This window comes from Staurois parvus, unplaced genomic scaffold (assembly GCF_062004578.1).
Source record: "Staurois parvus isolate SC_StPar_1 unplaced genomic scaffold, SC_StPar_1.0 ptg000316l, whole genome shotgun sequence".
In the NCBI taxonomy this organism is placed as follows: Eukaryota; Metazoa; Chordata; class Amphibia; order Anura; family Ranidae; genus Staurois; species Staurois parvus.
The window spans coordinates 4,080,414-4,104,143 of record NW_028318112.1 but is presented as its reverse complement, the minus strand read 5'-3'; the positions used below and the strand labels follow the sequence as shown (position 1 = coordinate 4,104,143).

Here is a 23,730-nt window from a genome sequence, read left to right as displayed (position 1 = left end):
GAAATACTGACATAATCATACCGCTAGGGAGGCTACTGGAACTAGCTGAATTTAGAAGCTGATAGACTACAATACAGCTGCACCAGATTCTGAGTGCTTAAATTGTAGGCTCCATGCACACTAGCATTTTTTTATGCTCCTAGAAACTGTTATCAGCATTTTTTATGCTCCTAGAAGCTAAACAGTGTTATTCTATGTGTCCATGCACATTATTTTAGACTAGTAGCATTTTTCAATCTTTAGCGTTTAGGAGCAGAAAAAAAATTGTTTTTGTAGCGCTTTTGGGAGTGTTTATTCTGGCAGAAAACAAAATGCTAAATGCTACTAAAACACTCCTAACAGCTTTTTTCTAGTTTTTTTTTCTTACATGTACTGTAAAAAATGCTAACAAAATACCAACATTCCTAAACGCTACTAAAAACAGTTCCAGTTGGGGGCGTGGTCTGCTGCGATCCGAGATGGCCGCTTAAGCTGGGAGCTCCCACCGGCCGGAGACATCCTACTCCCTTACACTGCGGATTGGGTGAGCACAGGGCAGGCAAACATGGGGAAAGCGGACCGGAACACATCTGGTTCCCGGTCCCGCTCCCCACGGGTCCCTAATCAGCAGCCAGCACATCATATTCAGGAGCTATTCCACTCCCAGCAGAGGGACAGGCCGCAGTCATCACCCTCTCCCTCCCCCCTTCCCTCTGCAGCCGCAGCCATCCCACGGCGCACAGCCTTTGACACAATATCAGATTCTGCCGCATAGCATGATCTCTCCTCTGAATCCCATGCCCTATCATTGAGAGACCTACATGCTGTGGCTGCTGACATTAAAATAACGTTTACTACTGCCCTTACTAACCTGTGTGATGACCTCCATTCCCTGGGCACCAGATTAGAAGGGGTAGAATTATCTGCCAAACAAAATGCAGACGCAATAGTGGAATTACAGCAGATAACTGCCTCCCACGCCTCCAGCATCCGCGAATTCTATAGACACATTGAGGATTTAGACAATCATGGACACAGACATAACATCAGAATCTGTGGCATACCAGCATCTGTAGAACCGAACAAAATCTCCAGAACAGTCGTGACGATCTTTAATGACCTGCTGGGCCGCCCACCTGCGACGCCTACTGACATGGATCGTGCCCATAGATCACTCCGACCTAGGGGCAGAGATACAGACCCCCCCAGAGACATAGTATGTTGTCTAGTTAGTTTTTCACTTAAAGAGGATATCCTCAGATGCGCCACAGAAAGAAGACGCCTTTTGTAAAGGGGGTCAGAAATACATCTGTTCCAAGATCTCTCCAATATGACCCTACAACAATGGAGGCAACTCTGCCCAATACTGGACTCGCTCTGATCCCACAACATACCCTACAGATGGCGGTTTCCCTTCTGCCTTTCCACACGGGCGCACTGCTAATCTGCGGTTCCCAGAGGACTTGCCCAACTTCTGCGATGCTCTAGAAATACCACTACTCGACCTTCCTGACTGGTACAGGAATATGCGGATCCCTTCTGCCCCAACAACTGATTCGGAAACCAGTGCAATGGAGTGGCAAGGTCACCTTTCTCGTCGACGCCGCTCTGCTCCCTTGACCCCCCCGAGACCTCATGACAGGGGCCCTACTACCACATCCAGCCCAACGGCTTCAACTGCTCACAGAAGGCCCCGCCGTGAGGTTTAGGAACTCTGCATCTTCTCTCGCTCCTGCCCCTCTCATCCACAAAACATTGCCAACCTTCTACCGACTTCTGACCTTCACACCTCACCCCCGCAGCTTATCCGGACAACTCCTGTTCCTTGGATGTTACCTTTAGGGGCCTCAGAATCCCCACGCTGAAAGCCCTCCCACACCTGCTCCAGCTTGAACTTCCTGTTACATTGACATACGATCACCCGCACGCCTCTGGAGGCTCCCTGGATCTCATTCTACAACACCCTGCCATCCAATTCCTCAACCATCTGCCACGGTATATCTCACTCTGCTTCCCTCCTTTGCAAGCCTCATTGTGGCACCGCCACTGCTGCCTTAGACTGCAACCACCTGACTCCCATCTGCCTCTCCACCTTAGCTAAGCTCCTCTCACGAGGCCCTGGTCAAGTCCATATATACCTCGACTCAGCGGACGTTCTCTGGAAGATCCCTGCTCCATTACATCCCCTTTTCCCTCAATTCAGGATTTGGCCATGAAACTCCTGAGGTTTGCTTGGTCATCTACTAGAGGGGTTCCCTGCCCCTCTTTTCTGCACTGCGCTCAACGCGCCTTGAACTGTTCACCAAAGATCTCTCACGGAGAACATTTAGAGAAGAACCTACCATCGGATATCCTTTATCGTTTTATAATATGCAGATGGGATGACAGGTGGTGACTGGGTTGGTGGGTTGGGGTTCAGTGGGACTCGTTGCTTATTCCTCTATCATATCGCATTGTTATTTTATACCTACGAGCGAGCATCACCTCATTAGGCTCCCTGGATGGTAGCCCCCTGTAGTGATTGGTTACCCTTTTTCTATTTTGGCATCTTCACTCCCCCCCTGCTCCTTCATGGAAGTAGGCCTCCAATATTCCCCACCAGGCTCCATGACTTTTTGCCGCTCCCTCCCATCCCTCTCCCCATGCATGCGCGTAATTAGGAGTATTCTTCAGACCTATCTGAGGTGATGCTCGACTCCCTTGATACTGTGTAAGATACTATTTTTAGGTGCCCCAGACCCCCCACCTTGAAAACTCCCCAATCCCGCTCCAGCTTGTACCTCCTGACACTCCAGCATATGTTTATACGCATGCTGTTGGTGACTCCATAGATCTCACTCTGCAACATCCGCTATCCAATTGCTTGCTCATCTGACATAGTCCATTTCTTCTTGCCTCCCTTCTCTCCAAGCTTCCTTGTGGCACTGCCAGTGCTACCCTAGTCTGCAACCACCTGACTTCCATTCGATTTGCTTTTTCCGCTAAACCCCTCCCACGAGACCCTCATCAAGCCTACATATACCTCAACCTAGCGTACGATCTTTGATAGATCTTTGGCCCATTATATTCCCCTCCCATTCACTCCAGATCCCGGCCATGAAGCCCATGTAATCTTGGCTATCTTCTAGAAGGGTCCCCTGTCCCCCTTTCCTTCACCACACTCAATTTGCATTAAATTCCTCACCAAAGACCACCTATGGAGATCACCCAGAGAGGCGCCTGACATCAGATATCCTTTACCGTTTCATAGGCCACAGAGGAGATTGCAAGTGGAGACTGGGTTGGCTGGTCTGGGGTTGGTGGGATCCAGTGATTGTTCCTTTGTGTTATTGTAGTATTGTTATATGCCTGTGAGTGAGCATCACCTCCATAGGTTCACCAGATGGTGATCCTCTGCGGAGTATGTTAACCCCTCTCCTGATTTTACATCTCCTTCAACCCCACACTTATGTATAGCGTTAGGCCTCTAATCCTCCTAAATAGGCCCTTTTACTCTAGCCGCTCCACTCCACTCCTCTCCCCCTTCAGGTGTGCGCTCATGCATTTTTTCTGTACCTATCTGAAGTGCTGCTCGACTCCTTTGATGCCCTTTGAGCCCATGCTGGTACGTTTTCTGGTTTTCTTGCTTATGTTTCCTCCCTTTCATGTAACGTGTTGTGCCTTGTAGGTTTGCGGCCTAGTTGGTCATTTTTTACAGTCTGATCGCCCTACGTTATTGTTAATGTTATGAATCTAACTTTCAATGCCTCAGTTAAGTGGTAGCACTGCCCGCCCCCCCCCCCCCAGGAGGGGCGGGGAGTGCCGGCATTGGCCTCACCCTTAGCTCTACCTCAGAGCGATTTTGTTACCTGGTCTGCTATTTTGGTTTTTTCCTAGGTCATGTTTTAGCTTACAGTATACTCACCATTGATTACGTGATATATACCTGCTGTAAACGGCTGCATATGACACCTGCACATGTATCCCCCATTCTGCTGTTGCTCCACATACATTTAGTTCTAACTCCTTTTTAAGACATCGCGACTTACGCAATCTGTCGGGGGACGGCTGCTACTCCACTCTATCCGACTGAGCATAAATGCCTTTATATTGACTGCCCTGCCTTCTTCCTTCCTCTACAGTCCCAACATCTTAGTTTTCTCAGGATCCACCGGTCGGCGGGCTCTCCCATTTTGGTTCTACGTTCACCTCGTTTCCCATACAGTGAGCTCAGTGAGCTCTTACTGATTCTAGCCGGCTATTCTCTTTTTCTCCTCCTTTTCCTTCTCTCTTTTATTTTTCTTTTCCCTCTTCCCTTCCCACCCCTCCTTCTCCATCCTTCCCCGCTCCCCTTACTCCCAGTACCCATCAGGCTTATTACACACGACACTTTGGACATGACCTCGTCCAACTCCCCGTCAGGACAGTTGTCCCTTGAGGTCCTTTCTTTAAACGCTAAAGGTTTAACCACACCTGAAAAATGTTCCCTCCTATTTTCATATTTATACAAGGGCTGATGTCGTCTTTCTTCAAGAGACACATTTTCATCAAGATTCCATCCCTAAGCTTTTTAACTCACACTTCCCAACTGTCTATCACGCCCCTAATCCTCTTGCAGTCAGAATGGCCACATCCTTCGATTTAGCCAAACACCTCCCCTTGACTATTTCGGACTCACTCCCAGACCCCGAAGATAGATACTTGTTTCTAAAAGGCACTCTTGCTAATCGACCCATCATGCTTGTGAATCTCTACGCTCCTAATACCAAACAGGTCTCCTTTGTCCGCTCAATCACTACTTCCCTTTCCTCCTTCCAGTCAGGCATGCTGATTCTGGGAGGTGATCTGAATGTCCCTTTATGCCCATTATTGGACTCCTCCTCAGGTAGCTCCTTCTTACCATACAAAGCCCTTAGGCGGATTCAACCTACAACTCCACGATTCCTGGCGAATCCTCAACCCTAACGTTAAAGACTAGACATTCTTCTCTCCACCGCACAACAAATATTCCAGAATAGACTACATTTTCTTTTCACAAGTTGATCTCTCACTCCTCCACGCCGCCTCCATAGAACCGATGGTTTTTTTGGACCACCACCCCATAACCATGATGTTGCGTTTCCACGAAAAACACTCCCACTCTAAGCTCTGGCGATTGGACGCCTCCCTTCTATCCGACATAGCAACCGAAACTGAGATCCGTTCCAAATTAACTGACTATTTCTCAATAAACCAAACTCCAGAAACATCCCCTCTAACGCAATGGGAGGCACATAAATGTGTCATCCGCGGAAACTCTCATAGCCATAGCCATGAAACGTAAATGAGACAGACAAGAGCGTCTTCAGATTCTTATAGATAAAATCCAACTCCTGGAAAAAGTACATAAGCGTACTCAGGCCGAGTTGACAATGGCTGAACTCACGGCCGCCTGCTCCCAGCTCCTGGCCGAATTGGGCAAGGCAGCTAAACGTAGATACATTATGTCGCAGAAGCTATTTTATGAATTTGCAAATAAAAGCGGGAGTTTTCTGGCTAGAGCCCTTCGAGAAAAAAAGTCGAGCATGACAGTCCACAAAATCAGGGGTCTGGATGGCGCTATCGCCACATCAAATATTGACATTGTTTCTCATTTCGAGCAGTTTTAGAACAGCCTATACAACCTTCCCCCTGAACATCCCCCACCTGACACCGTTACAACCAGGACTACTCTGCTATCTGACTTCTGTCATCTCTATAATCCCTCCGCTCCTCCTGAGGATACGGTACAAGCCTTAGAACAAAACATTACGTCTGACGAACTTGAGCGAGCTGTCAAACAATTGAAACCTGGTAAGAGCCCGGGTCCTGACGGTTTCTCTGCAGCTTATTACAAATCATTTCTTGACATCCTGAGCGCCCCTTTTCTCTCTGCCTTTAACACCTTCTCCTCCTCCCCCTTATCACAACACCGCCTCTTGGAAGCGCACGTCTCAGCCATACCCAAAGGGGGTAAAGATGCATCTTTGGTATCCAATTATAGGCCCATTTCCCTCTTGAATGTAGACGTCAAAATTTTTGCGAAAATTCTTGCCAATCGTCTCCTTCCCTTGCTCCCCTCCCTGATCAATTTAGACCAAGTGGGTTTCATCCCTGGCAGAGAAGCTAGAGATAATACCACTAAGGCCCTTCACCTCCTCCACTGGCTTCGCACATCTAACACCCCTGGGCTCCTCCTCTCTTTGGATGCGGAGAAGGCCTTCGATAGAGTGGCATGGGACTAACTGAAGGCGTCCCTGCAGGCGATCGGCTTGAAAGAACACAGGCTTAACTTAATTATGGCCCTCTATTCTGGCCCAACGGCACAGGTCCGAGTGAATGGCCACCTATCGAACCTCTTCCCCCTTGGGAATGGGACACGTCAAGGTTGTCCCCTCTCCCCGCTCCTCTTTGTATTGTCATTGGAACCACTGCTATGCAAAATTAGTTTGAATCCCGACATCAAAGGCATTACAGCAGCAGCTCAAGAATACAAAATTGCTGCTTATGCGGATGACATCCTATTGTTTTTAGCGGATCCTCGAACTTCCTTGCCTAATCTGCTAAAATATTTGTCATTATTTCAATATCTTTCGAACCTTAAAATTAATTATTCTAAGTCCTCTGCCCTTAACGTCACTCTTTCCTCTGACATGGAATTCTTTTTGTCAGTCCCGATTCCTGTTTCATTGGAAAAATGATTTACTTATTCACTTACTTACTCACTTATTTAGGTATCCAGCTCACTCGTGACCTATCTGACCTATATACTAAAAACTTTGTCACAGCTCTCAGATCCATTCAAGACGACCTCATGAAGTGGCACTGTCCTTGCTTCTCATGGTTCGGGAGGGCTGCCATACTCAAAATGAACGTACTCCCTCGTCTTCTTTTTCTTTTTCAAACCCTACCTATTCAACTACCACTTGCCTTTTTTACCTCGTGCAGAAGAATGTGTTCATTATTTCTTTGGCATCTAAAGCATCCACGCATTTCGTATTCCCAACTGGTTCTCCCTAAATCTAAAGGAGGGATCGGACTCCCTGACCTACAACGGTACTATTGGGCTTGCCAGCTCTCTAGAGTTATTGATTGGCATGTTCATTCGACCACCAAAGCTTGGGTGAATTTAGAGAACTCTTTGTCCCCCTCTCCTATAGCATCGATCCCCTGGCTTACAGCAAAGCATACACCCCGGGCCCTCCTCACACATCCATTGCTGGGACCTACATTGAAAACACAGGTCTGCGACTAAAAAGCGGTTTGATTATTTTCATCTAATTTCCATGTTTTTTGGTGTGCTGAAAACAAATAAAATATTGAAAAAACTCCTAGATGTCATGATTTACCACAAAATGCAAAATTGTCAAATTTATAAATTTTTTTTAATTTGTGGTTTTTTTTATATTATGAGTTTTTAACCAAATTTAAAGTCCAAATTACTATTAATTAATTCACATAAGTGCATTTAAGATATAAAATGCCAAAAAAACCTTAAAGGGGTTGTCCGAGTTATGTAAAAAAAAATATAGCACTGTAAATCTGATGGTCAGCAATATATACATAAGCTAAGCAAGTTTTAGGGAAAAAAAATTCTATTTCCTCATTTCCCTAGTTCTCTTCCGGCCCTTTGTTATTTGCAGGTAAACAATCTCTGCCCCTCCCCCCTGCAAAGGGGGTGAATACAAATGCTGCTCTGAGTGACATGTCTGACTACTGGGATACTCAGCAGCATGCTGTGTAAGTCTCAGCCCTGAGTCTGTGCTTCTAATGGTAGAAGGGGTTAATCTTTCCTGAAGAATCCAGTGGGAGGGAGACACAGGGCAGATAGCAGCAGCTCTGGTCAGTGCAAGGGGGCGTGGCCAGCACTGTGACCTCTCGTGTACAGACACAGAGCTGCTCTCTCCTGCAGTCCACACTTGTGCATGAATCATCATCAGGTTCTTGGTTCTAGGCTGTTCACACTTTTTCATTGCAGTTTGTGTTAGCTCGTCATTCTTCAACCGTTATGTTATGGCTCTGCGAAAGTGTATTAATCGCCAGGCAGTTTCTGTTTCATCTGTGGTGAATATACAGTGTTGAGGCAACAGCAGAATATTACAAACTTTGTGAAAAAAGTATACTTTGCATACTTTGGACTAAAAATTGGAGATCAAGATAAAGTTTGGGCGCCTCATAAAGTGTGCAAACGGTGTGTTGAGGACCTCCGAAACTGGTTCAAGGGTAAGAAAAAATCTTTCTGTTATGGGATTCCTATGGTATGGCGAGAGCAAAAGAACCATAGTGACGACTGTTACTTTTGTTCATGCGATGTGAAAGGGTTTAATTCCAAATGGAAGCATTCCATTTCATACCCCAATCTTCACTCAGCAATTCGTCCCATCCCCCATGGCACAGACATACCAGTACCCAAGCCCCCTGCTACCTTGGAAGAGATACCTAGCTCCGATGAAGGTGAACCAGATGACGAATCAAGTTCTGACTTTGAAGATGATACAAGACCAAAATTGTTTTCTCAGGAGGAGAGGAATGATTTGGTAAGAGACTTGAATCTTCTCAAAGATGCCGCTGAGTTACTTGGATCAAGGCTGAAAAGCAGGAATTTATTGTTGCCAGGAGTGTCATCTTCATGGTTCAGACATCGTGAAAAGGAGTTTGTTCCTTACTTCGCCCAGGAAGACAAGTTGGTTTATTGCATCGATGTCGAAGGTCTGATGGGTCAATTTAAAATCCAATATGATTCAGAGCAATGGTGTCTTTTTATAGATTCTTCAAAAAGAAGTCTCAAAGCAGTTTTACTCCACAACGGTGGTTTTTACGCTTCCATACCTGTAGGTCATTCCGTACACTTGAAGGAAACCTACGAGAACTTGGAATTGCTTCTTCGTAAACCTAAATATGAAGACCATGGTTGGCAAGTGTGTGGGACTTGTGCATGCTGCTCGGGCAACAAGCTGGGTATACCAAATACCCTTGTTTTCTGTGTCTATGGGACAGTCGAGACCGACAAAATCACTGGACCAAGAAGAGTTGGCAGCCGAGGGTGCTAACAGTCGGTGAAAAAAATGTCTTCCGAGAAACTTTGGTACCTTCCCATAAAGTTCTTCTACCACCTCTCCACATAAAATTGGGATTGATGAAGCAATTCGTAAAATCACTTCCAAGAGATGGAGAATGCTTCAAATACTTGGTCACCAAGTTTCCAGGCATGTCGGAGGCAAAATTGAATGAAGGTGTGTTCGTGGGACCAGACATTAGAAGGCTTATAGTTGATCAAGAGTTTGTCAATACCATGACGGATCCTCAAAAAGAAGGGTGGATTGCATGTAAAGAAGTCGTACAGAAATTTTTAGGCAATAACAAAGATCCTCACTACAAAAAGATCGTCGGACGAATGCTGAAAGCATTTCAAGCTTTAGGTTGCCTGATGAGTTTGAAAGTGCATTTCCTCCAGTCCCACCTTGACTACTTTCCTGAAAATTTGGGAGCTGTGAGTGAGGAACAAGGTGAACGATTCCACCAAGACATTAAAGAGATGGAAAGGAGATACCAGGGAAAATGGAGCATTCAGAGAGACATTCCAGATGCTACTCACAAGCGTAAATGCACCAAGAGGAGCCTCACAGGGAAGAAGAATCGAGTTTAGTGTGTGTAGGTGAGCTCATTTCAGTTCAAAAAAGGATTTTCATGAAAAAATTGTAATAAACCTTTAATTTTATAAGTCTATTTCCATTTATTTTGAGGTATTGCCTTATTTAACATAGTTACCTAAATTGTCAGGAAACGTGATGTCCTATGACAAAATGGAGGTCATTTTCGGATTCAGTGCACCAAAAAACATAAATATTTATGTAGAGTAACCAAAACAGCTCTTGAAAAAATTTTTTTGGCAGACCTGTGAAATCTTTCGTCTGACTTGTAAGTCAGCTACCATTTTGGATGCTCCTAACCCCTTAACCTCTCTTCGTTTAAATCCCGACTTCCCTCCAGGCATGAGTAAGTCCTTTCTGTCTGAATACTGGCCACATTGCCAGGTGAAGGCTGAACATTTTTTCCATGAGGGCCGATTGAAACCTTACTCCTCATTGGTGGGCAGCATGAGAAATCAAACATTTCCCTTCTGGGCTTACCTTCAAATCAGGCATTTTTTACAAACGCCTGAACACCGTCATAAATGGACCCGTTCTCTTACCCCCTTTGAATCTATTTGTTCTAAAGCTGAACCCCAGAGGCATCTGATCTCACTAGTCTACCTCCTCCTGGTTGGAGGTGGGAATCCTGACTCCCTCCCCGCCTGCAGAGCTTGGAGCAGAGACCTGGAAACATACTTCTCTTCAGACTGGGATCAAATCTTTACCTACTCCCACAAATGCTCGTTGAATGTATTAATGCAAGAAAACGGCTACAAACTGGCCTCCCATTGGTACCGTACCCCTTCTAGAATCCATCGCTTCAACCCCTCTCTGCCTAACAAGTGTTGGAAATGCGGAACACCAGACGGGTCTTTCCTCCATATCTGGTGGTCATGCCCAAGTATCCAGCCTTTCTGGCAGGAAGTTCACCGGATAACTTCGATGGTTTCCACTTTATCTCTTGATTCTCTCCGGCCCAATTCCTCCTCCACTTTTCCTCCCTCCCCAGACATCTTTATTTTAAATCACTGGCTATGCATATGCGCAACGCGGCTAGACTCTGTCTGCCTGTTCTATGGGGATCCACCCGCCCCTCTTCCATTCGAGACTGGTTCACCCATTTGGGAAAAGTAGCAGAGATGGAAGAGCTGATTGCTTCATCACAAGATAACCCAACCAAATTCTCTCCTACCTGGTCTTGCTGGACTCATTTTCAAACAACATCAGAATTCCGTTCCATAATGGGCCTCCTGACTGTCTGACACTTGTTTCTACCCCCTACGGGAATTATGTTAGCTGTTGTGTCCTTAGACTTCTTACATCGATGATAAGCCTGCCCACCCTGCCCCCTTCCCTAGTTCCCCCCCCCTCCCTCTCTGCTCCTCTTCCCCTTCCCTCCCCTCCCTCCCCCCCCCTTTTTTTTTCTCTTTCTTCTCCTTCTTTATCCCTCCTCCCTACCTCTTCCTGTTAGACTCCTTTTTATCCTATTTTGCTTCTTTCTCTTTTTCCTTTTCATCTTGCATGTCCTCCTTTTTTCTTCTCCATATGCCCCATCATCTTGCTTTCCTGGCCTATAGGTAACAAACACCGATACATATTTGCATATGGCAATACGCGTGCCGCCTGATCCATGAAGATCTCATCCCAAACACGGATTACCACTACATGCAACCCACTCCGTAGCCCCCCCTTTTTTTTGTCCACTTAGTGCTCGCATTCTCTGATTCCCTTTATGGGATATACTTAGTCATTACGTATTTTCCCTTACCTCACCTCTCATACGTTTTTAGACCCATGGGGGATCAATGCTTGCATTTACCCATATTGTGCTCCCATTTGCCCTATCTTGGATTCGGGTATTCTGTGCCTTTACCCCTGCCCTTATTGTTTGTCGCCTCACCTACGTGCCCTATAATAATCTCAATGTTAGCATTTATGACATGCAATCTTTGTCCATGTTTGTCTATGCAATCATCTCTCTATGTATGTATTTTGGCCATGGTGATATACTGCATGTACTATTTTCTTTACCACACTGTATTATTATGCACTACGTGTATATTTTGTTTGAACTTTCATAATAAACATTATGGAAAAAAAAAATCAGTACTAAAAATACTGTTACCAGCATGTTTTTTCCAGCTTTTTTTGCACTAAAAAAAAAACCTGCTAGTGTGCATGGAGCTAATTCTCCCCTACAGTTACAACAACAACGTAGTACAACATGCGAGTTATTTGCCAGGTAAGACCAGCAGTGACACACCTTACACAACTAAATAATGAATGGACTAGTCCATGTCATCTGTATCCAATAATATACAGAGTATTGATATGATTGTACTGAGCAGACACATTTAAAAAAAAAAGTGTCATTCCAGGCATGATGAATTTTATATTTATAACAACTTGCAAAAAAAGAAAATATACAGTATATGTTGAAAATAAGTCATTTTTATATAGGTGGTTCTGTTTAAATCATGTCATGCCAGGATTTCCATGTTATTCAAAACAGTTACATAATTTTGTATAAGCTCTGCTGGTATAAAATATTATGAAGTGGTGCACACTATCATGTGGAATTACTATATACTGCATATGTATACTCTACTGTGCAAACGTTTTAGACAGGTGTGAAAAAATGCTGTAAATTAAAGTAGAATTCAGTGCAAAATTTTCTTTTGCCTGTGCAGTGGGTCTGTGCCCGCACTGCAGGGGTTTACTGCTCGTTATGCTCTAGGAGAGAGAACAGTGGAGATATACTCACCTGACCAGCCGATCCTCTCAGCACAAGGCCGGTCCCTTTTGGCTTCTGCTTCCCATGGTCCAGCGGTCTTGTAAATTGACTGTTCCTGACATCAGCACACTCAAAGCACGCTTCACAGACGGGAACAGTCCCCTGTCAAACTACGGGTGAGCGTGGTTTTCGGAGCATCGGCGGGTCAGATGAGTATAAGCTTTGTGCTCACCCCTAGAAAAAAATGAGCATCTGATCCCTGCACTGGGGGCACAGCTCCACTGCATGGATGAATAAAACATTTTTGACCAGAGTTCTGCTTTAAGAATGCTTAAAGAAATAGAAGTGTTAATAGTTTATTTTTATCAATAACAAAGTAGAAGAACTTTGGAGAACTAACCACAGATTTTCTGTGAATGTAGCCTGCCTCAGATCCTTTCTCTTCATGTAATCCCAGACGGACTACTTGATGATGAGATCAGGGCTCTTTTGGGGCCAAACCATCACTTTCAGGATGACTAGGTCTTCTTTACACTGAAGATAGTTCTTAATGACATTGGCTGCATGTGTTGGGTCGTTGTCCTGCTGCAGAATAAATTTGGGGCCAGTCACATGCCTCTGTGATGGTATGGAATGATGGATAAGTATCTCCCTGCATTTTTCAACATTATTCCTGACCAAATCTCCAACTCCAATTGCAGAAATGCAGCCCCAAATGTGCAAGGAACCTCCACCAAGCTTCACTGTTACTGTTACCTGCAGACACTCATTATTGTACTGATCCCCAGTCTTTTAGTGAACAAACTTCCTCCTGCTTCAGCCAAATATTTAAAATTTTGATTCATCAGTCCAGAGCCACCTTTTTCAACCAGGGTGCCCAGGCACCCTGGGGTGCATTCAGGCTTCTTCAGGAGTGCCTTGACAAAATGCCTAAAAACTGGCCAAAAATTGTATACAAGCCAGCAAGTGGATCAATCATGCCTTTTAGTACACAAAGCCACAGGTTTTCATTGTGCACTTTTATGACCTTCTATCGTCATCCTACAACCAATGACATCATCAGTTGATAAGGAGGACGTTGGGTGCATGCTCATCATCCTTGTTTGCCCCTCCCCTGCCTGTCTCCATTAGCAGTGGGGTCACATTAGCAGAGTGAGGGAGAGAAACTGAGAGAGACACACTGGAATACTAGTCAGTACATGTATGCAAAGGTATATTTGCTTTGAAAGAATAGATCAGCTCTAACATTGGGTGTACCATGTGTGTGGATGTATGTACAACAGTTTTTTACATTTTAGAATAGGGTGACTTGAGATTATCCATAATTTTAAAGGGTGCCTTGACTGAAAAAAGTTGAGAAACACTGGTCCAGAGCACCTGCTGCCATTTGTTTGCACCCCAGTTCCTATGTTTTCATGCACAGTTGATTCACTCAGCTTTGTTTGCATGGCAGATGTATATCTTTTTGGCTGCATTCTTTCGTGAAAACCACTTCTGGCCAGATTTCTCAGTAGATGGGTGTACCTGGGTCCCACTGGTTTCTGCTGATGACACTACTGGACATCTTCCGATGTCCAAAGGAAGTAAGCATGATGTATCTTTCATTTGCTGCATTAAGTTTCCTTGGCCAACCACGGTGTTTATTGTCCTGCCCATTTCTTTGTGCCTCTTCAAAAGAATTTGAACAGCACATCTTGAAACCCCAGTCTGATTTGAATTCTTTGCCTGTAGACACAAGACTGTGTCTTGTTGCTGTGCTCAGTCTTGTAATGGTGTATGACCTGTGACATGAAACTATCTTCCACAACCTCACCTTACTAGCAGAGTTGGGCTGTTTCTCCCCCAGTTTTAAGTCTCCTACACAACTGTTCCTATTTCAGTTAATGACTGTGTTTCAAACTACATATGAAATCAATGATCATTGGCACTTGCTTGACCTAATTGGTTAATCATATACTTGACTCTAATCCTACAAAATACCTGACTTTGTGCAAGTGTACAAAGTGTGTAAGTATATGAATTGATGCTGGTTTGAAGCCAAATATTGTTTTGATCTAGATTTTTCTTCTGTTAGCTCAATTTGCATTATGTAATTTGATAAAAATAAACAATGAAAATGTATATCTTTGAAAGCATTCTTACTGGAAAACTTTTCTTAAAGAAAAAAAAAAAAAATATATATATATATAATTACAGTTAGATCTGGAACTGATTAGTCAAAGATGAGGCAGCAAATTGTAGCTCAACATACTCTATTAAACAATTAAAATATTATTATATAATATTGTGTTTGGATAACAATGGGCTGAGAGAGGTTCAAAACATGCCGCAAAAATATACTGTTTTGTGTGTACTTCATTGATAAAATTTAACAAATCCAGTAAGATTTGATACCTGCTGGTCCACAGCAACTGCATCAAGACCATTGTACATAATATTAACCCATCCGTCTTTTGATGCCAAAACAAAAAGTGACATTAAAGCCTGAAATGAAAAGAAACAATTGAATGTGAGGAACAAAAATAAATAATTACTAGATTTTTTAATCTTCATAAGACAATATAGGGCTGTTGCTGGAAATATATATTAGGCCTTACCTGCCCTAGATTATCAAAGTTGTACTTGTGATGTACCCATTTATAATTAGCAGCCTCACAGTCTGACTTATTGGTGACATTTCGAACATCTACACCAAGGCAGTAGAAAAATTTACCTTTAAAAAGCTAAAGAATGAGATGAAGAAACATGTAAGTACAATGATAAACTATTTAATGCACATATTTAGCAAGCAGAGGGAAGACTTATGATACTCCATTTTTTCCTTTCATGAGTTGTAGTGTTAATTACATTTATACAAATGTTTTCAAAGGAGTACTCATGGGTATTTTTAATAGAACCAATCAATAGAAATACCATTCCATTAATTTAGTTTTAATTACAGGTAATTAGGATATCTGGTGCAGGAATAAGACCCTCTGTTAGTTTATTCCATTCTCTGTTTTATACCACTGCACCAATGTTTTAGACTCAGATTACCTGTTAATCTCTACGAGAGTGACATCAAACTCTAAGCAGCACAGTACGAAAGAGCATTAAAGGTGGAGTTTTCTATAACAGATCTGCACAAAGGAATACAAATATATCCTTTAACTAAAAGTAATTTAACAGTCCTGGATAAGGTCTCTTTTAAGGTATAATAGACAACAGGAAAGGCACTTCTAAGTGCAGTAGTAAAGGCAATTTATTCGGACACAGTATTAAAAACACTTTCAAAGGACCGTAGAATAAAAGCTTGCTCCAGTCAGTGTCAATGGGAACTGCTAGGCCAACCAGTGACTGCGGAACAGGTGGAATGCAGGAGGTGGGAGTATGGCTAGTATCTACCCCCCAGCCCATTCCCGCCTATACTCCCATTTCCTTTGCTATATCAGCCGCCTCTTTGTCCCTGAGGCTAAGGTCTGAAGAAGGAGTTTCTAAGCATGCTCTGAAATGCATTACTGCCCCTATCCTGACTTCACATCCAGAGTGTGTTCCACACTGATCCCCAAAGAGCTGTGGCCATCTTGCTCCTGCATTCCACCTTCCCCACAGCTGCTACTCAGCCAAGCAGTTCCCATTGACACTAACTGGAGCTTGACTGGTTCATGAGATTTTACTCTATGATCCTTCTTCCACTTCCACTCATTGAAGAGCTGCTCTAGTACCCTCTTGGTTCCTGCATATCCCCCTCTCCATATGGTGACAAGAGTACCTGCAACCTAGAGGTCCCGTTCATGCAGAAGCACCTTATAAACCTTTTTTCATCCTCTTTAAAGGTACCCACTGCAGTCCCATAGAACATTCTAATAAAGTAGGGCTAATATCCAATGCTCTGGTCTTTTGAAAGCAAACATTCTATGCAGGTGTTGCATAACTAGGAATGTATTGTAGTTATGGTTCAGTTGGTCCCCTGCTACTGTATTTGCATCTATAAGCTCACACATACAAGGACAGATCAATGATTGATGCTCTCACACACAAAGTGATGAAATATTTTCCTTTTTACAGATGAAAGAAAGCAATTTGAGAGTTTTGACACAGACTTGTAATAGTGATTTGAATTGCAAATCATCTGATGTTCATCATCAGAGGAACTAGGGAATTAAAGATGGACAAAAGCTTGTTTTATTTGTATATGTAATTTGACCTAAATTAATTATGTTGGATAAGATACAAAATAATGCTGGGCCTACCAGTAAATCAAGTACACTGTATACCAGTATTTAAGATGCTACATCAAAAGAATTAAATTCTGTTGTGGGAAAAAAGTCCACTAACTTTTTGCAAATACATTAACATCACTCAATTTCAGGTGAAAAGTCTTATGATTACCTATAATCTATAATTTATTAATCATATCTAAAAACCCAGAAATAGGCCCTGATATTTATGGAATAATACATTTGCAAATACCTGCACCCCAAGGATCCCAAAAATGATGAAGAAGGCACAACAAATCAGTACAATATTTCCGATTGGCTTCAAAGAAGATATTAAGGTTTCAACTACCAGTTTCAGTCCTGGAGCTCTGCTGATTACTCTGAATTAAAGGGAAAAAAGAGGGTTAGTAATGAATTCCTATGTTGCCAATAGTAATCTATTATAAAAAATATATATAATTTATAATGTGGCATAGTGAACCATTCAAATACTATATATCCAACACCATTGTAAACCTTATTTTCCCATTCTGGCATAAGTATTAGATCACATAGGCTTTATTTTAGACACAGTATTAAAGTGATACTGAAGACTCGTTTTTAATTTTTTTTTAAATAACAAACAAGTTATACTCACCTGCTCTGTGCAGTGGTTTTTCACAGAGCAGTGCCAATCCTCCTGTTTTCAGGTCCTCTGCCAGCACTTGTGGCTTTTCCCCCTGAGCAGTGCCCCCATAGCAAGCCACTTGTTATGGGGCACTGGTGTGTGCTCCCTCCCAAGCCCTGCTTTCTGCATCCATAAAACACAGCAGACCATGGCTCGGCCCTGCCCCCCACTTCTTCCTCACAGACTGTGATTGACAGTAGTGGAAGCCAATGGGGAGAGACAAAGGAGATTTGGGGCTCCCATACACATCGTTGGACTGAGATCCAAGTCGAGGAAGGGCTGCACACTGAAGGTTTTTTACCTTCAAAAACCTTTAGCCTTTACAATGACTTTAAGGCATCATTTATACCTAAGTGAAATGGTCTTGTATGTTAAAGCAGCACACTAATTACTATATTGTCAGTAGCAGAAATACCTGGTTCCTAAAATCCATCTAAAGATTTATACCAATTACACTACATTGCAGTGTATATATTGCAGTGTAAAGCAACACTAAGAGGTCTATTTATAAATATTTTCTCCCAAGATTCAGTTTTCACCCGCCATTTACAACTTTTCCTATTTATAGCTGAGAGCAGATATAGCTATCCATTCTCTGTTGTACAACACAGTGTTTACTCTACAATGCACATGCAGTCTCTTTAGGATTCACTCACTGGGAAATTTGCCCTGAAAATTCTTTACGGACAGTCTACCTAAGTGACCCTATCTAAGTGAGATTCATAGGCATTTCCCTACATCCCACAGTCATATTAACCCTTTTTACAATGTAGTATTAGTCCAAACATGGACTGTGATGTCACAGGAAATTCCTTTCCCAGAGTTCCCTGGGCACTTTAAACCCTGCCAGCTGCTGTAACTTTGGCATTACTCATATGGAGTTTGAGCAGTGAAGAGAGAAGACTCCTGTTCCTCTCTTAAGACATCACTGGACCCTGGAAGGTAAATAGGCAAACTCCAATTGTACTAGTGCAAAGTCAGAGATGTCATAATTTCCACCATGTCCAATCAGACAATGCATTCATTTAAAAGCTACAAGGTGTTCTGTGAATGTCAGCAGTGCTGAGCAAAAGGAGACTGCAGAAGGGATGCTGATCAGCACAGGACATGGAAGTTTGTGGCAACCACTGTAGTAGTCCTAACTGGACCAATATAACTATGCAATAAAGAGCATACTGAGACTTCAGCTTTAATTAAGTCTTTTTTACAGGTCTGTGTGTTTGGCTTTGTGTTTTGTTCACAGGTTCTGTATAGTGAACTGGTTAAGGGACCCCCTAAAACCAGTTTACCAGGTGGCACCTCTGTCACCTGGATGACAAAGAGCCCAGTGCCCATCAGCATCAGACACTGGTGCTATAGGGGGAAGCACTCTACAAAGCTGAAAGGCATGTAAGCTGATATGAGCATAGTAACAGAGCTAAACGCACAGAACTCCCCGCTATGGGGGGACCATATACACTATATTGCCAAAAGTATTGGGACGCCTGCCTTTATACAAATGATCTTTAATGGCATCCCAGTCTTAGTCCATTGGGTTCAATATTGAGTTGATCTACCCTTTGCAGCTATAACAGCTTCAACTCTTCTGGGAAGGCTGTCCACGAGGTTTAGGAGTGTATCTATGGAAATGTTTGAACATTCTTCCAGAAGCGTATATTTATGAGGTCAGGCACATATGTCAGATGAGAAGGCCTGGCTCGCAGTCTCCGCTCTAATTCATCCCAAAGGTGTTCTATAGGGTTAATGTCAGGACTCTGTGCAGGCCAGTCTAGTTCCTCCACTCCAAACTTGCTCATCCATTTTTTTATAGGCCTTGCTTTGTGCACTGGTGGGCAGTCATGTTGGAACAAGAAGGGGCTATCCCCAAACTGTTCCCACAAAGTTGGGAGCATGAAATTGTCCAAAATGTCTTGGAATGCTGACACCTTAAGAATTCCCTTCACTGGAACTAAGTGGCCAAACCCAACCCCTGAAAAACAACCCCACACCATAATCCCTCTCCACAAACTTTACACTTGGCACAATGCAGTCAGGCAAGTAACCTTCTCCTGGCAACCGCCAAACTCAAACACGTCCATTGGATTGCCAGAGAAGCATGATTCATCACTCCAGAGAACACGTCTCCATTGTTCTAGAGTCCAGTGGCGGCGTGCTTTACACCACTGCCTCCGAAGCTTTGAATTGCACTTGGTGATGTAAGGCATGGGTGCAGCTGCTTGGCCATGGAACCCCATTCCATGAAGCTCTCTACGCACTGTTGTTGTGCTAATCTGAGGGCCACATGAAGTTTGGAGGTCTTTCGCTATTGACTCTGCAGACAGTTGGAGACTTCTGCGCACTATGTGCTTCAGCATATGCTGACCCCGCTCTGTCACTTTACATGGCCTACCACTTTGTGGCTGAGTTGCTGTTGTTCCTATTGCTTTCACTTTGTTATAATACCACTAACAGTTGACCATCCAATATTTAGTAGCAAGGAAATTTCACGGATGGACTTATTGCACAGGTGGCAACCTAGCACGGTACCATGCCACACTTGAATTCACTGAGCTCCTGTGAGCGACACATTCTTTCACAAATGTTTGTAGAAGCAGTCTGCATGCTTAGGTGCTTGATTTTATACACCTGAGACCATGGAGGTGATTGGAACTCCGGAATCCAATGATTTGGAGGGGTGTCCCAATACTTTTGGCAAAATAGTGTATCTGAATATCTTAATAAACAAAGTTCTTATGCGCTATTGGATGTGTGACTTATAAATATATTTGGATATATATAAGTGATATCCAAATAAACCTATTGTTGCAGTCCTCCACTTGTGTAAAATTAACACAATAAAATAATGTAGAAAACAATGAGACCACGCATGATTAAAAATAAAAATAAAATTAAAAAATAATAATAAATAACACATTTACATACAGTATAACAGTCCCAAAACTGTAGACCCAGTGCTGGTGCTCAATATATTATCTTCAAAAAAGTGTTCCACTGTGCTTGACAAAAGTGCCCCACATGGACTTATGTTCACCATTAATCAATGACCATCTATTTCTAGAATGGTCATTCGCACTTATTCAAGGTAATTTCCAAAATGCCGGTGGTCTCCAATATATGATCCTATACTCATATCCTAAGATGATCCATGAGGCTCGGGAAAGTAATTGCCAAAAAATTGGAGGTCTCCAGACTCCCACAGAAGTAGAGCATTACATAAATATGTAATGCAGCTACTTTGTCGAGCTTCATGGATCATCTTAGAAAATGGGTATAGGGTCATATATTGGAGACCACCGGCATTTTGGGAATTACCCCAAATAAGTGTGAATGACCATTCTAGAAATAGATGGTCATTGATTAGTGGTGTGTGTCAGTCCATATGGAGCACTGTTGTCAAGCACAGTGGAACACTTTTTTGAAGATAATATATTGAGCACCAGCACTGGGTCTACAGTTTTGGGACTGTTATACTGTATGTATATGTCTTATTTATTATTATATTTTATTTTTAATCATGCACGGTCTCATTGTTTTCTATAGTATCTGAATATCTTGCATGCTGTTTTTTTAAGGGATGTAGCTGCAGCATAATGAAACTGAATTATTTATCAAACAGTAGTGTTTTATACCACTTTTTTTATCAGTAGTTAAAGTATAACTAAAGGCAAACATTGTAGAGATGGATTACAACACCTACTAGATTTGTTTTTGCAGCATGTGCCCCTGCTAGGGAGATTCACCTTCTCTATTTGTACTGTTACCATTATCATTGAAAGTGAAAGTAAAACAAAACCCCAAATTTTGGGTTGCACCGAGAAAAGTAATAGAGGGGAAGTTTTCCAATGGGGGTACTAGTTCTGGGAATTCTACGGAATTCCCTTAATTTATGTAAATTATCTCTCACTTCCTGTTTTGGCTATGGAGCGGGGAGTGAAGGTCAATGTCCCCAATGGGACAAAGATGGCAAAAAAAAACTAACAGTGGTTATAACCCTTCCTAACTATCCAAAAAAAAAGTTCTACTTTAATGGTTTCCTGAAGGCTCATCTGTGTAAGTGCGTAAAGTATTTTTGAATAACCTAGGTGCTGACTGTTTCTTTGCAATAGATACATTCTGTATGTGTGTTGAAAAGAGGAGGTAAGAAGGGCACCCCCTCCTGGGCACTATAGATAAACAAAGAATCTGATTATATTCAATATTATGTTCTGTCCCCCTTGCGACTGTACAGCGCTGAGCATACCCTTTGGCGCTATATAAATACTGCATAAATACTGTATAATAATAACTAGAAAATGAGAATAATAACTAGAAAATAATAATAACAACTTGAAGATGGGGAACAATCCGCACGTTTTGATAATTACTTGTCTTTGTAGTGTAAAAACTGTGGGAGGAGTTAGCGTGGCAAATTTGGCTATAATAATAAGAATAAGAAACGGAATAAGAACTAGAAAATCTACAATTTCTGGGAAAATTGTGTGAAGTGTTCTTGCATCCAACCCTAACCAAATGATTGATGAAATGTAAACAGTGCACATGGCAAGCCTGACAGAGTGAGAAATGCATTTCAACTTGGTCACTCAGCTGCCTGCTGACTCATCTTTGGTTGCTATAGCAACTCAGTCTTTCAGTCACAGGAAGCTGAGAGGGGCCGAAGGCACAGTCGCAGTTTAAAAATGTCCCTTCAAATTTCAGGTGGCTGTGAGTGAAAGTCAATGGGAGGGGTGAGTTGCAAACAAATGGTCATATTGTGAAAACTATCAGGACTATGGCTTAGCCGTGAACATTTTTAGTGACAGCAGGGTTAGCTGAACGTTTTGATATAAGATATGTGTAGGTGGGCTTGAAAATGAGGGAATGATGGCAGTTTAGAAATCATGTTCTGATTTTTCCTTCCACACTCTAGCTTTTCTCTGCTGCCACTGTATTTGCTCCATTCATTCCTATGGGAAAATTTCACCACAAAAACCGCGATATTTCGTGAACGATTCGGCGAAACGTTCCACAAAGTAATAGCAATCCGATGGGGAACAATCCGCACGTTTTGATAATTACTTGTTTTTGTAGTGTAAAAACTGTGGGAGGAGTTAGCGTGGCAAATTTGGCTATAATAATAAGAATAAGAAACGGAATAAGAACTAGAAAATCTAAAATTTCTGGGGAAATTGTGTGAAGTGTTCTTGCATCCAACCGTAACCAAATGATTGATGAAATGTAAGCAGTGCACATTGCAAGCCTGATAGAGTGAGAACTGCATTTCAACTTGGTGACTCAGCTGCCTCGTGAGTCATGTTTGGTTGCTATAGCAACTCACTCAGTCAGTCACAGGAAGCTGACAGGCTTTTCTAAACACACTGCTGCAACTTGCCAACTTAACTGGCGATTGCCATCTTCGAACACTTGTAGTTTTAAAAGTATAAATGCTACTGCGAAGAGCTAAGAGCTAAATTTTGATGTATAGTATGTCTCTGAAATATTAAAAATGAAGGCACAGTCGCAGTTTAAACATGTCCCTTCAAATTTCAGGTGGCTGTGAGTGAAGTTTCAATGAAAGTCAATGGGAGGGGGGCGTGTCCAAGATGGCGCCGGGAGCAGATGCATTTCTGAGAGCTCCGGCTCTCTGAACCCCTATCCACTGCCATCCGGGGGGAAAGCAGTCTCCCGCTGCAGATCCCCTGCTACCCGGACCTTACCCGACACTTGAGGAGGGGTACTGAGCAACTTTGCCCCTTCTCCGACCATCTGGGGCGCGGGACGGCTTGCGGCCTACCGCGGCGTGTGAAGCCGCGGTCTCTCCTGAATCCGCGGCCGGGGCGGATCGCTGCCGCGACTGGATCGCTACGTCGCCGCTCTGCTCCTCCGGGCTTGGAGACTGGTCAGATACTGGGACAGCCTGGGTGAGTCCCCCTCGTCCTCCCTGTGGCCCTGTAAACCGCACCAGGTCCCTACAAAATCCCAGTAGGGAACTGGAGATCAACTTTATTGCGGGAGTGGTGCTGGATGGGTGAAGAGGCACCTTCTATCAGTCCTCATTCTGAGTGGATGAATCAGGGGTGCCTGGGGCACATATGGATGGCTTCCACAAAGCCTGCACACCTGGCCCAGATATAACTATCTGCTTCTCATTGGATGTATTATCAGAATGAATCTTATGTGAACAGCCCCCCGGTGGGGGACACATACACGTGCCAGGAGGGAATGCCTGAGTGACCTCCCCGGCCGTGCCACCGAAATATTTCTCTCGGCAAGTGGGCTTTCACACCATAGTATATTACTTCAATAGTCTGAAGGCGATCTGGAACCCTTTGGACCACTCCTAGCAATGCACCGCACTCCCCACACCAAACTAAAACATCGGGCCCAGCAGCAATCCCCCCCGCAGGGCCATGCTGCTAAGTTGCTGCCTAGCCCACCTGAACCTGATGACAACACTCAGCTCCCGGGAGATCCTGAGTCTGATGGTGATAGTCAGCGGCAATTTCCATCGGGGATAGTAGATTCCCTTGAACAAAATCCTGAAAC

General features: G+C 43.3%; 1 protein-coding gene across 3 annotated transcripts in view; it reads right to left on the bottom strand.

Annotated features, from left to right (window-relative positions):
* The window catches only part of CACNA1I (calcium voltage-gated channel subunit alpha1 I), a 1,904,325-nt gene that overhangs the window by 415,746 nt on the left and 1,464,849 nt on the right, over positions 1-23,730 (bottom strand). For all 3 annotated transcript variants that reach the window (XM_089683626.1, XM_089683627.1, XM_089683628.1), the window contains exons 20-22: positions 16,795-16,921; positions 14,940-15,065; positions 14,737-14,826 (exon numbers count right to left, since the gene is read on the bottom strand). In XM_089683626.1, coding sequence (XP_089539752.1) covers positions 14,737-14,826; positions 14,940-15,065; positions 16,795-16,921 — 343 coding nt within the window. The remainder of the gene's footprint in view (positions 1-14,736; positions 14,827-14,939; positions 15,066-16,794; positions 16,922-23,730) is intronic.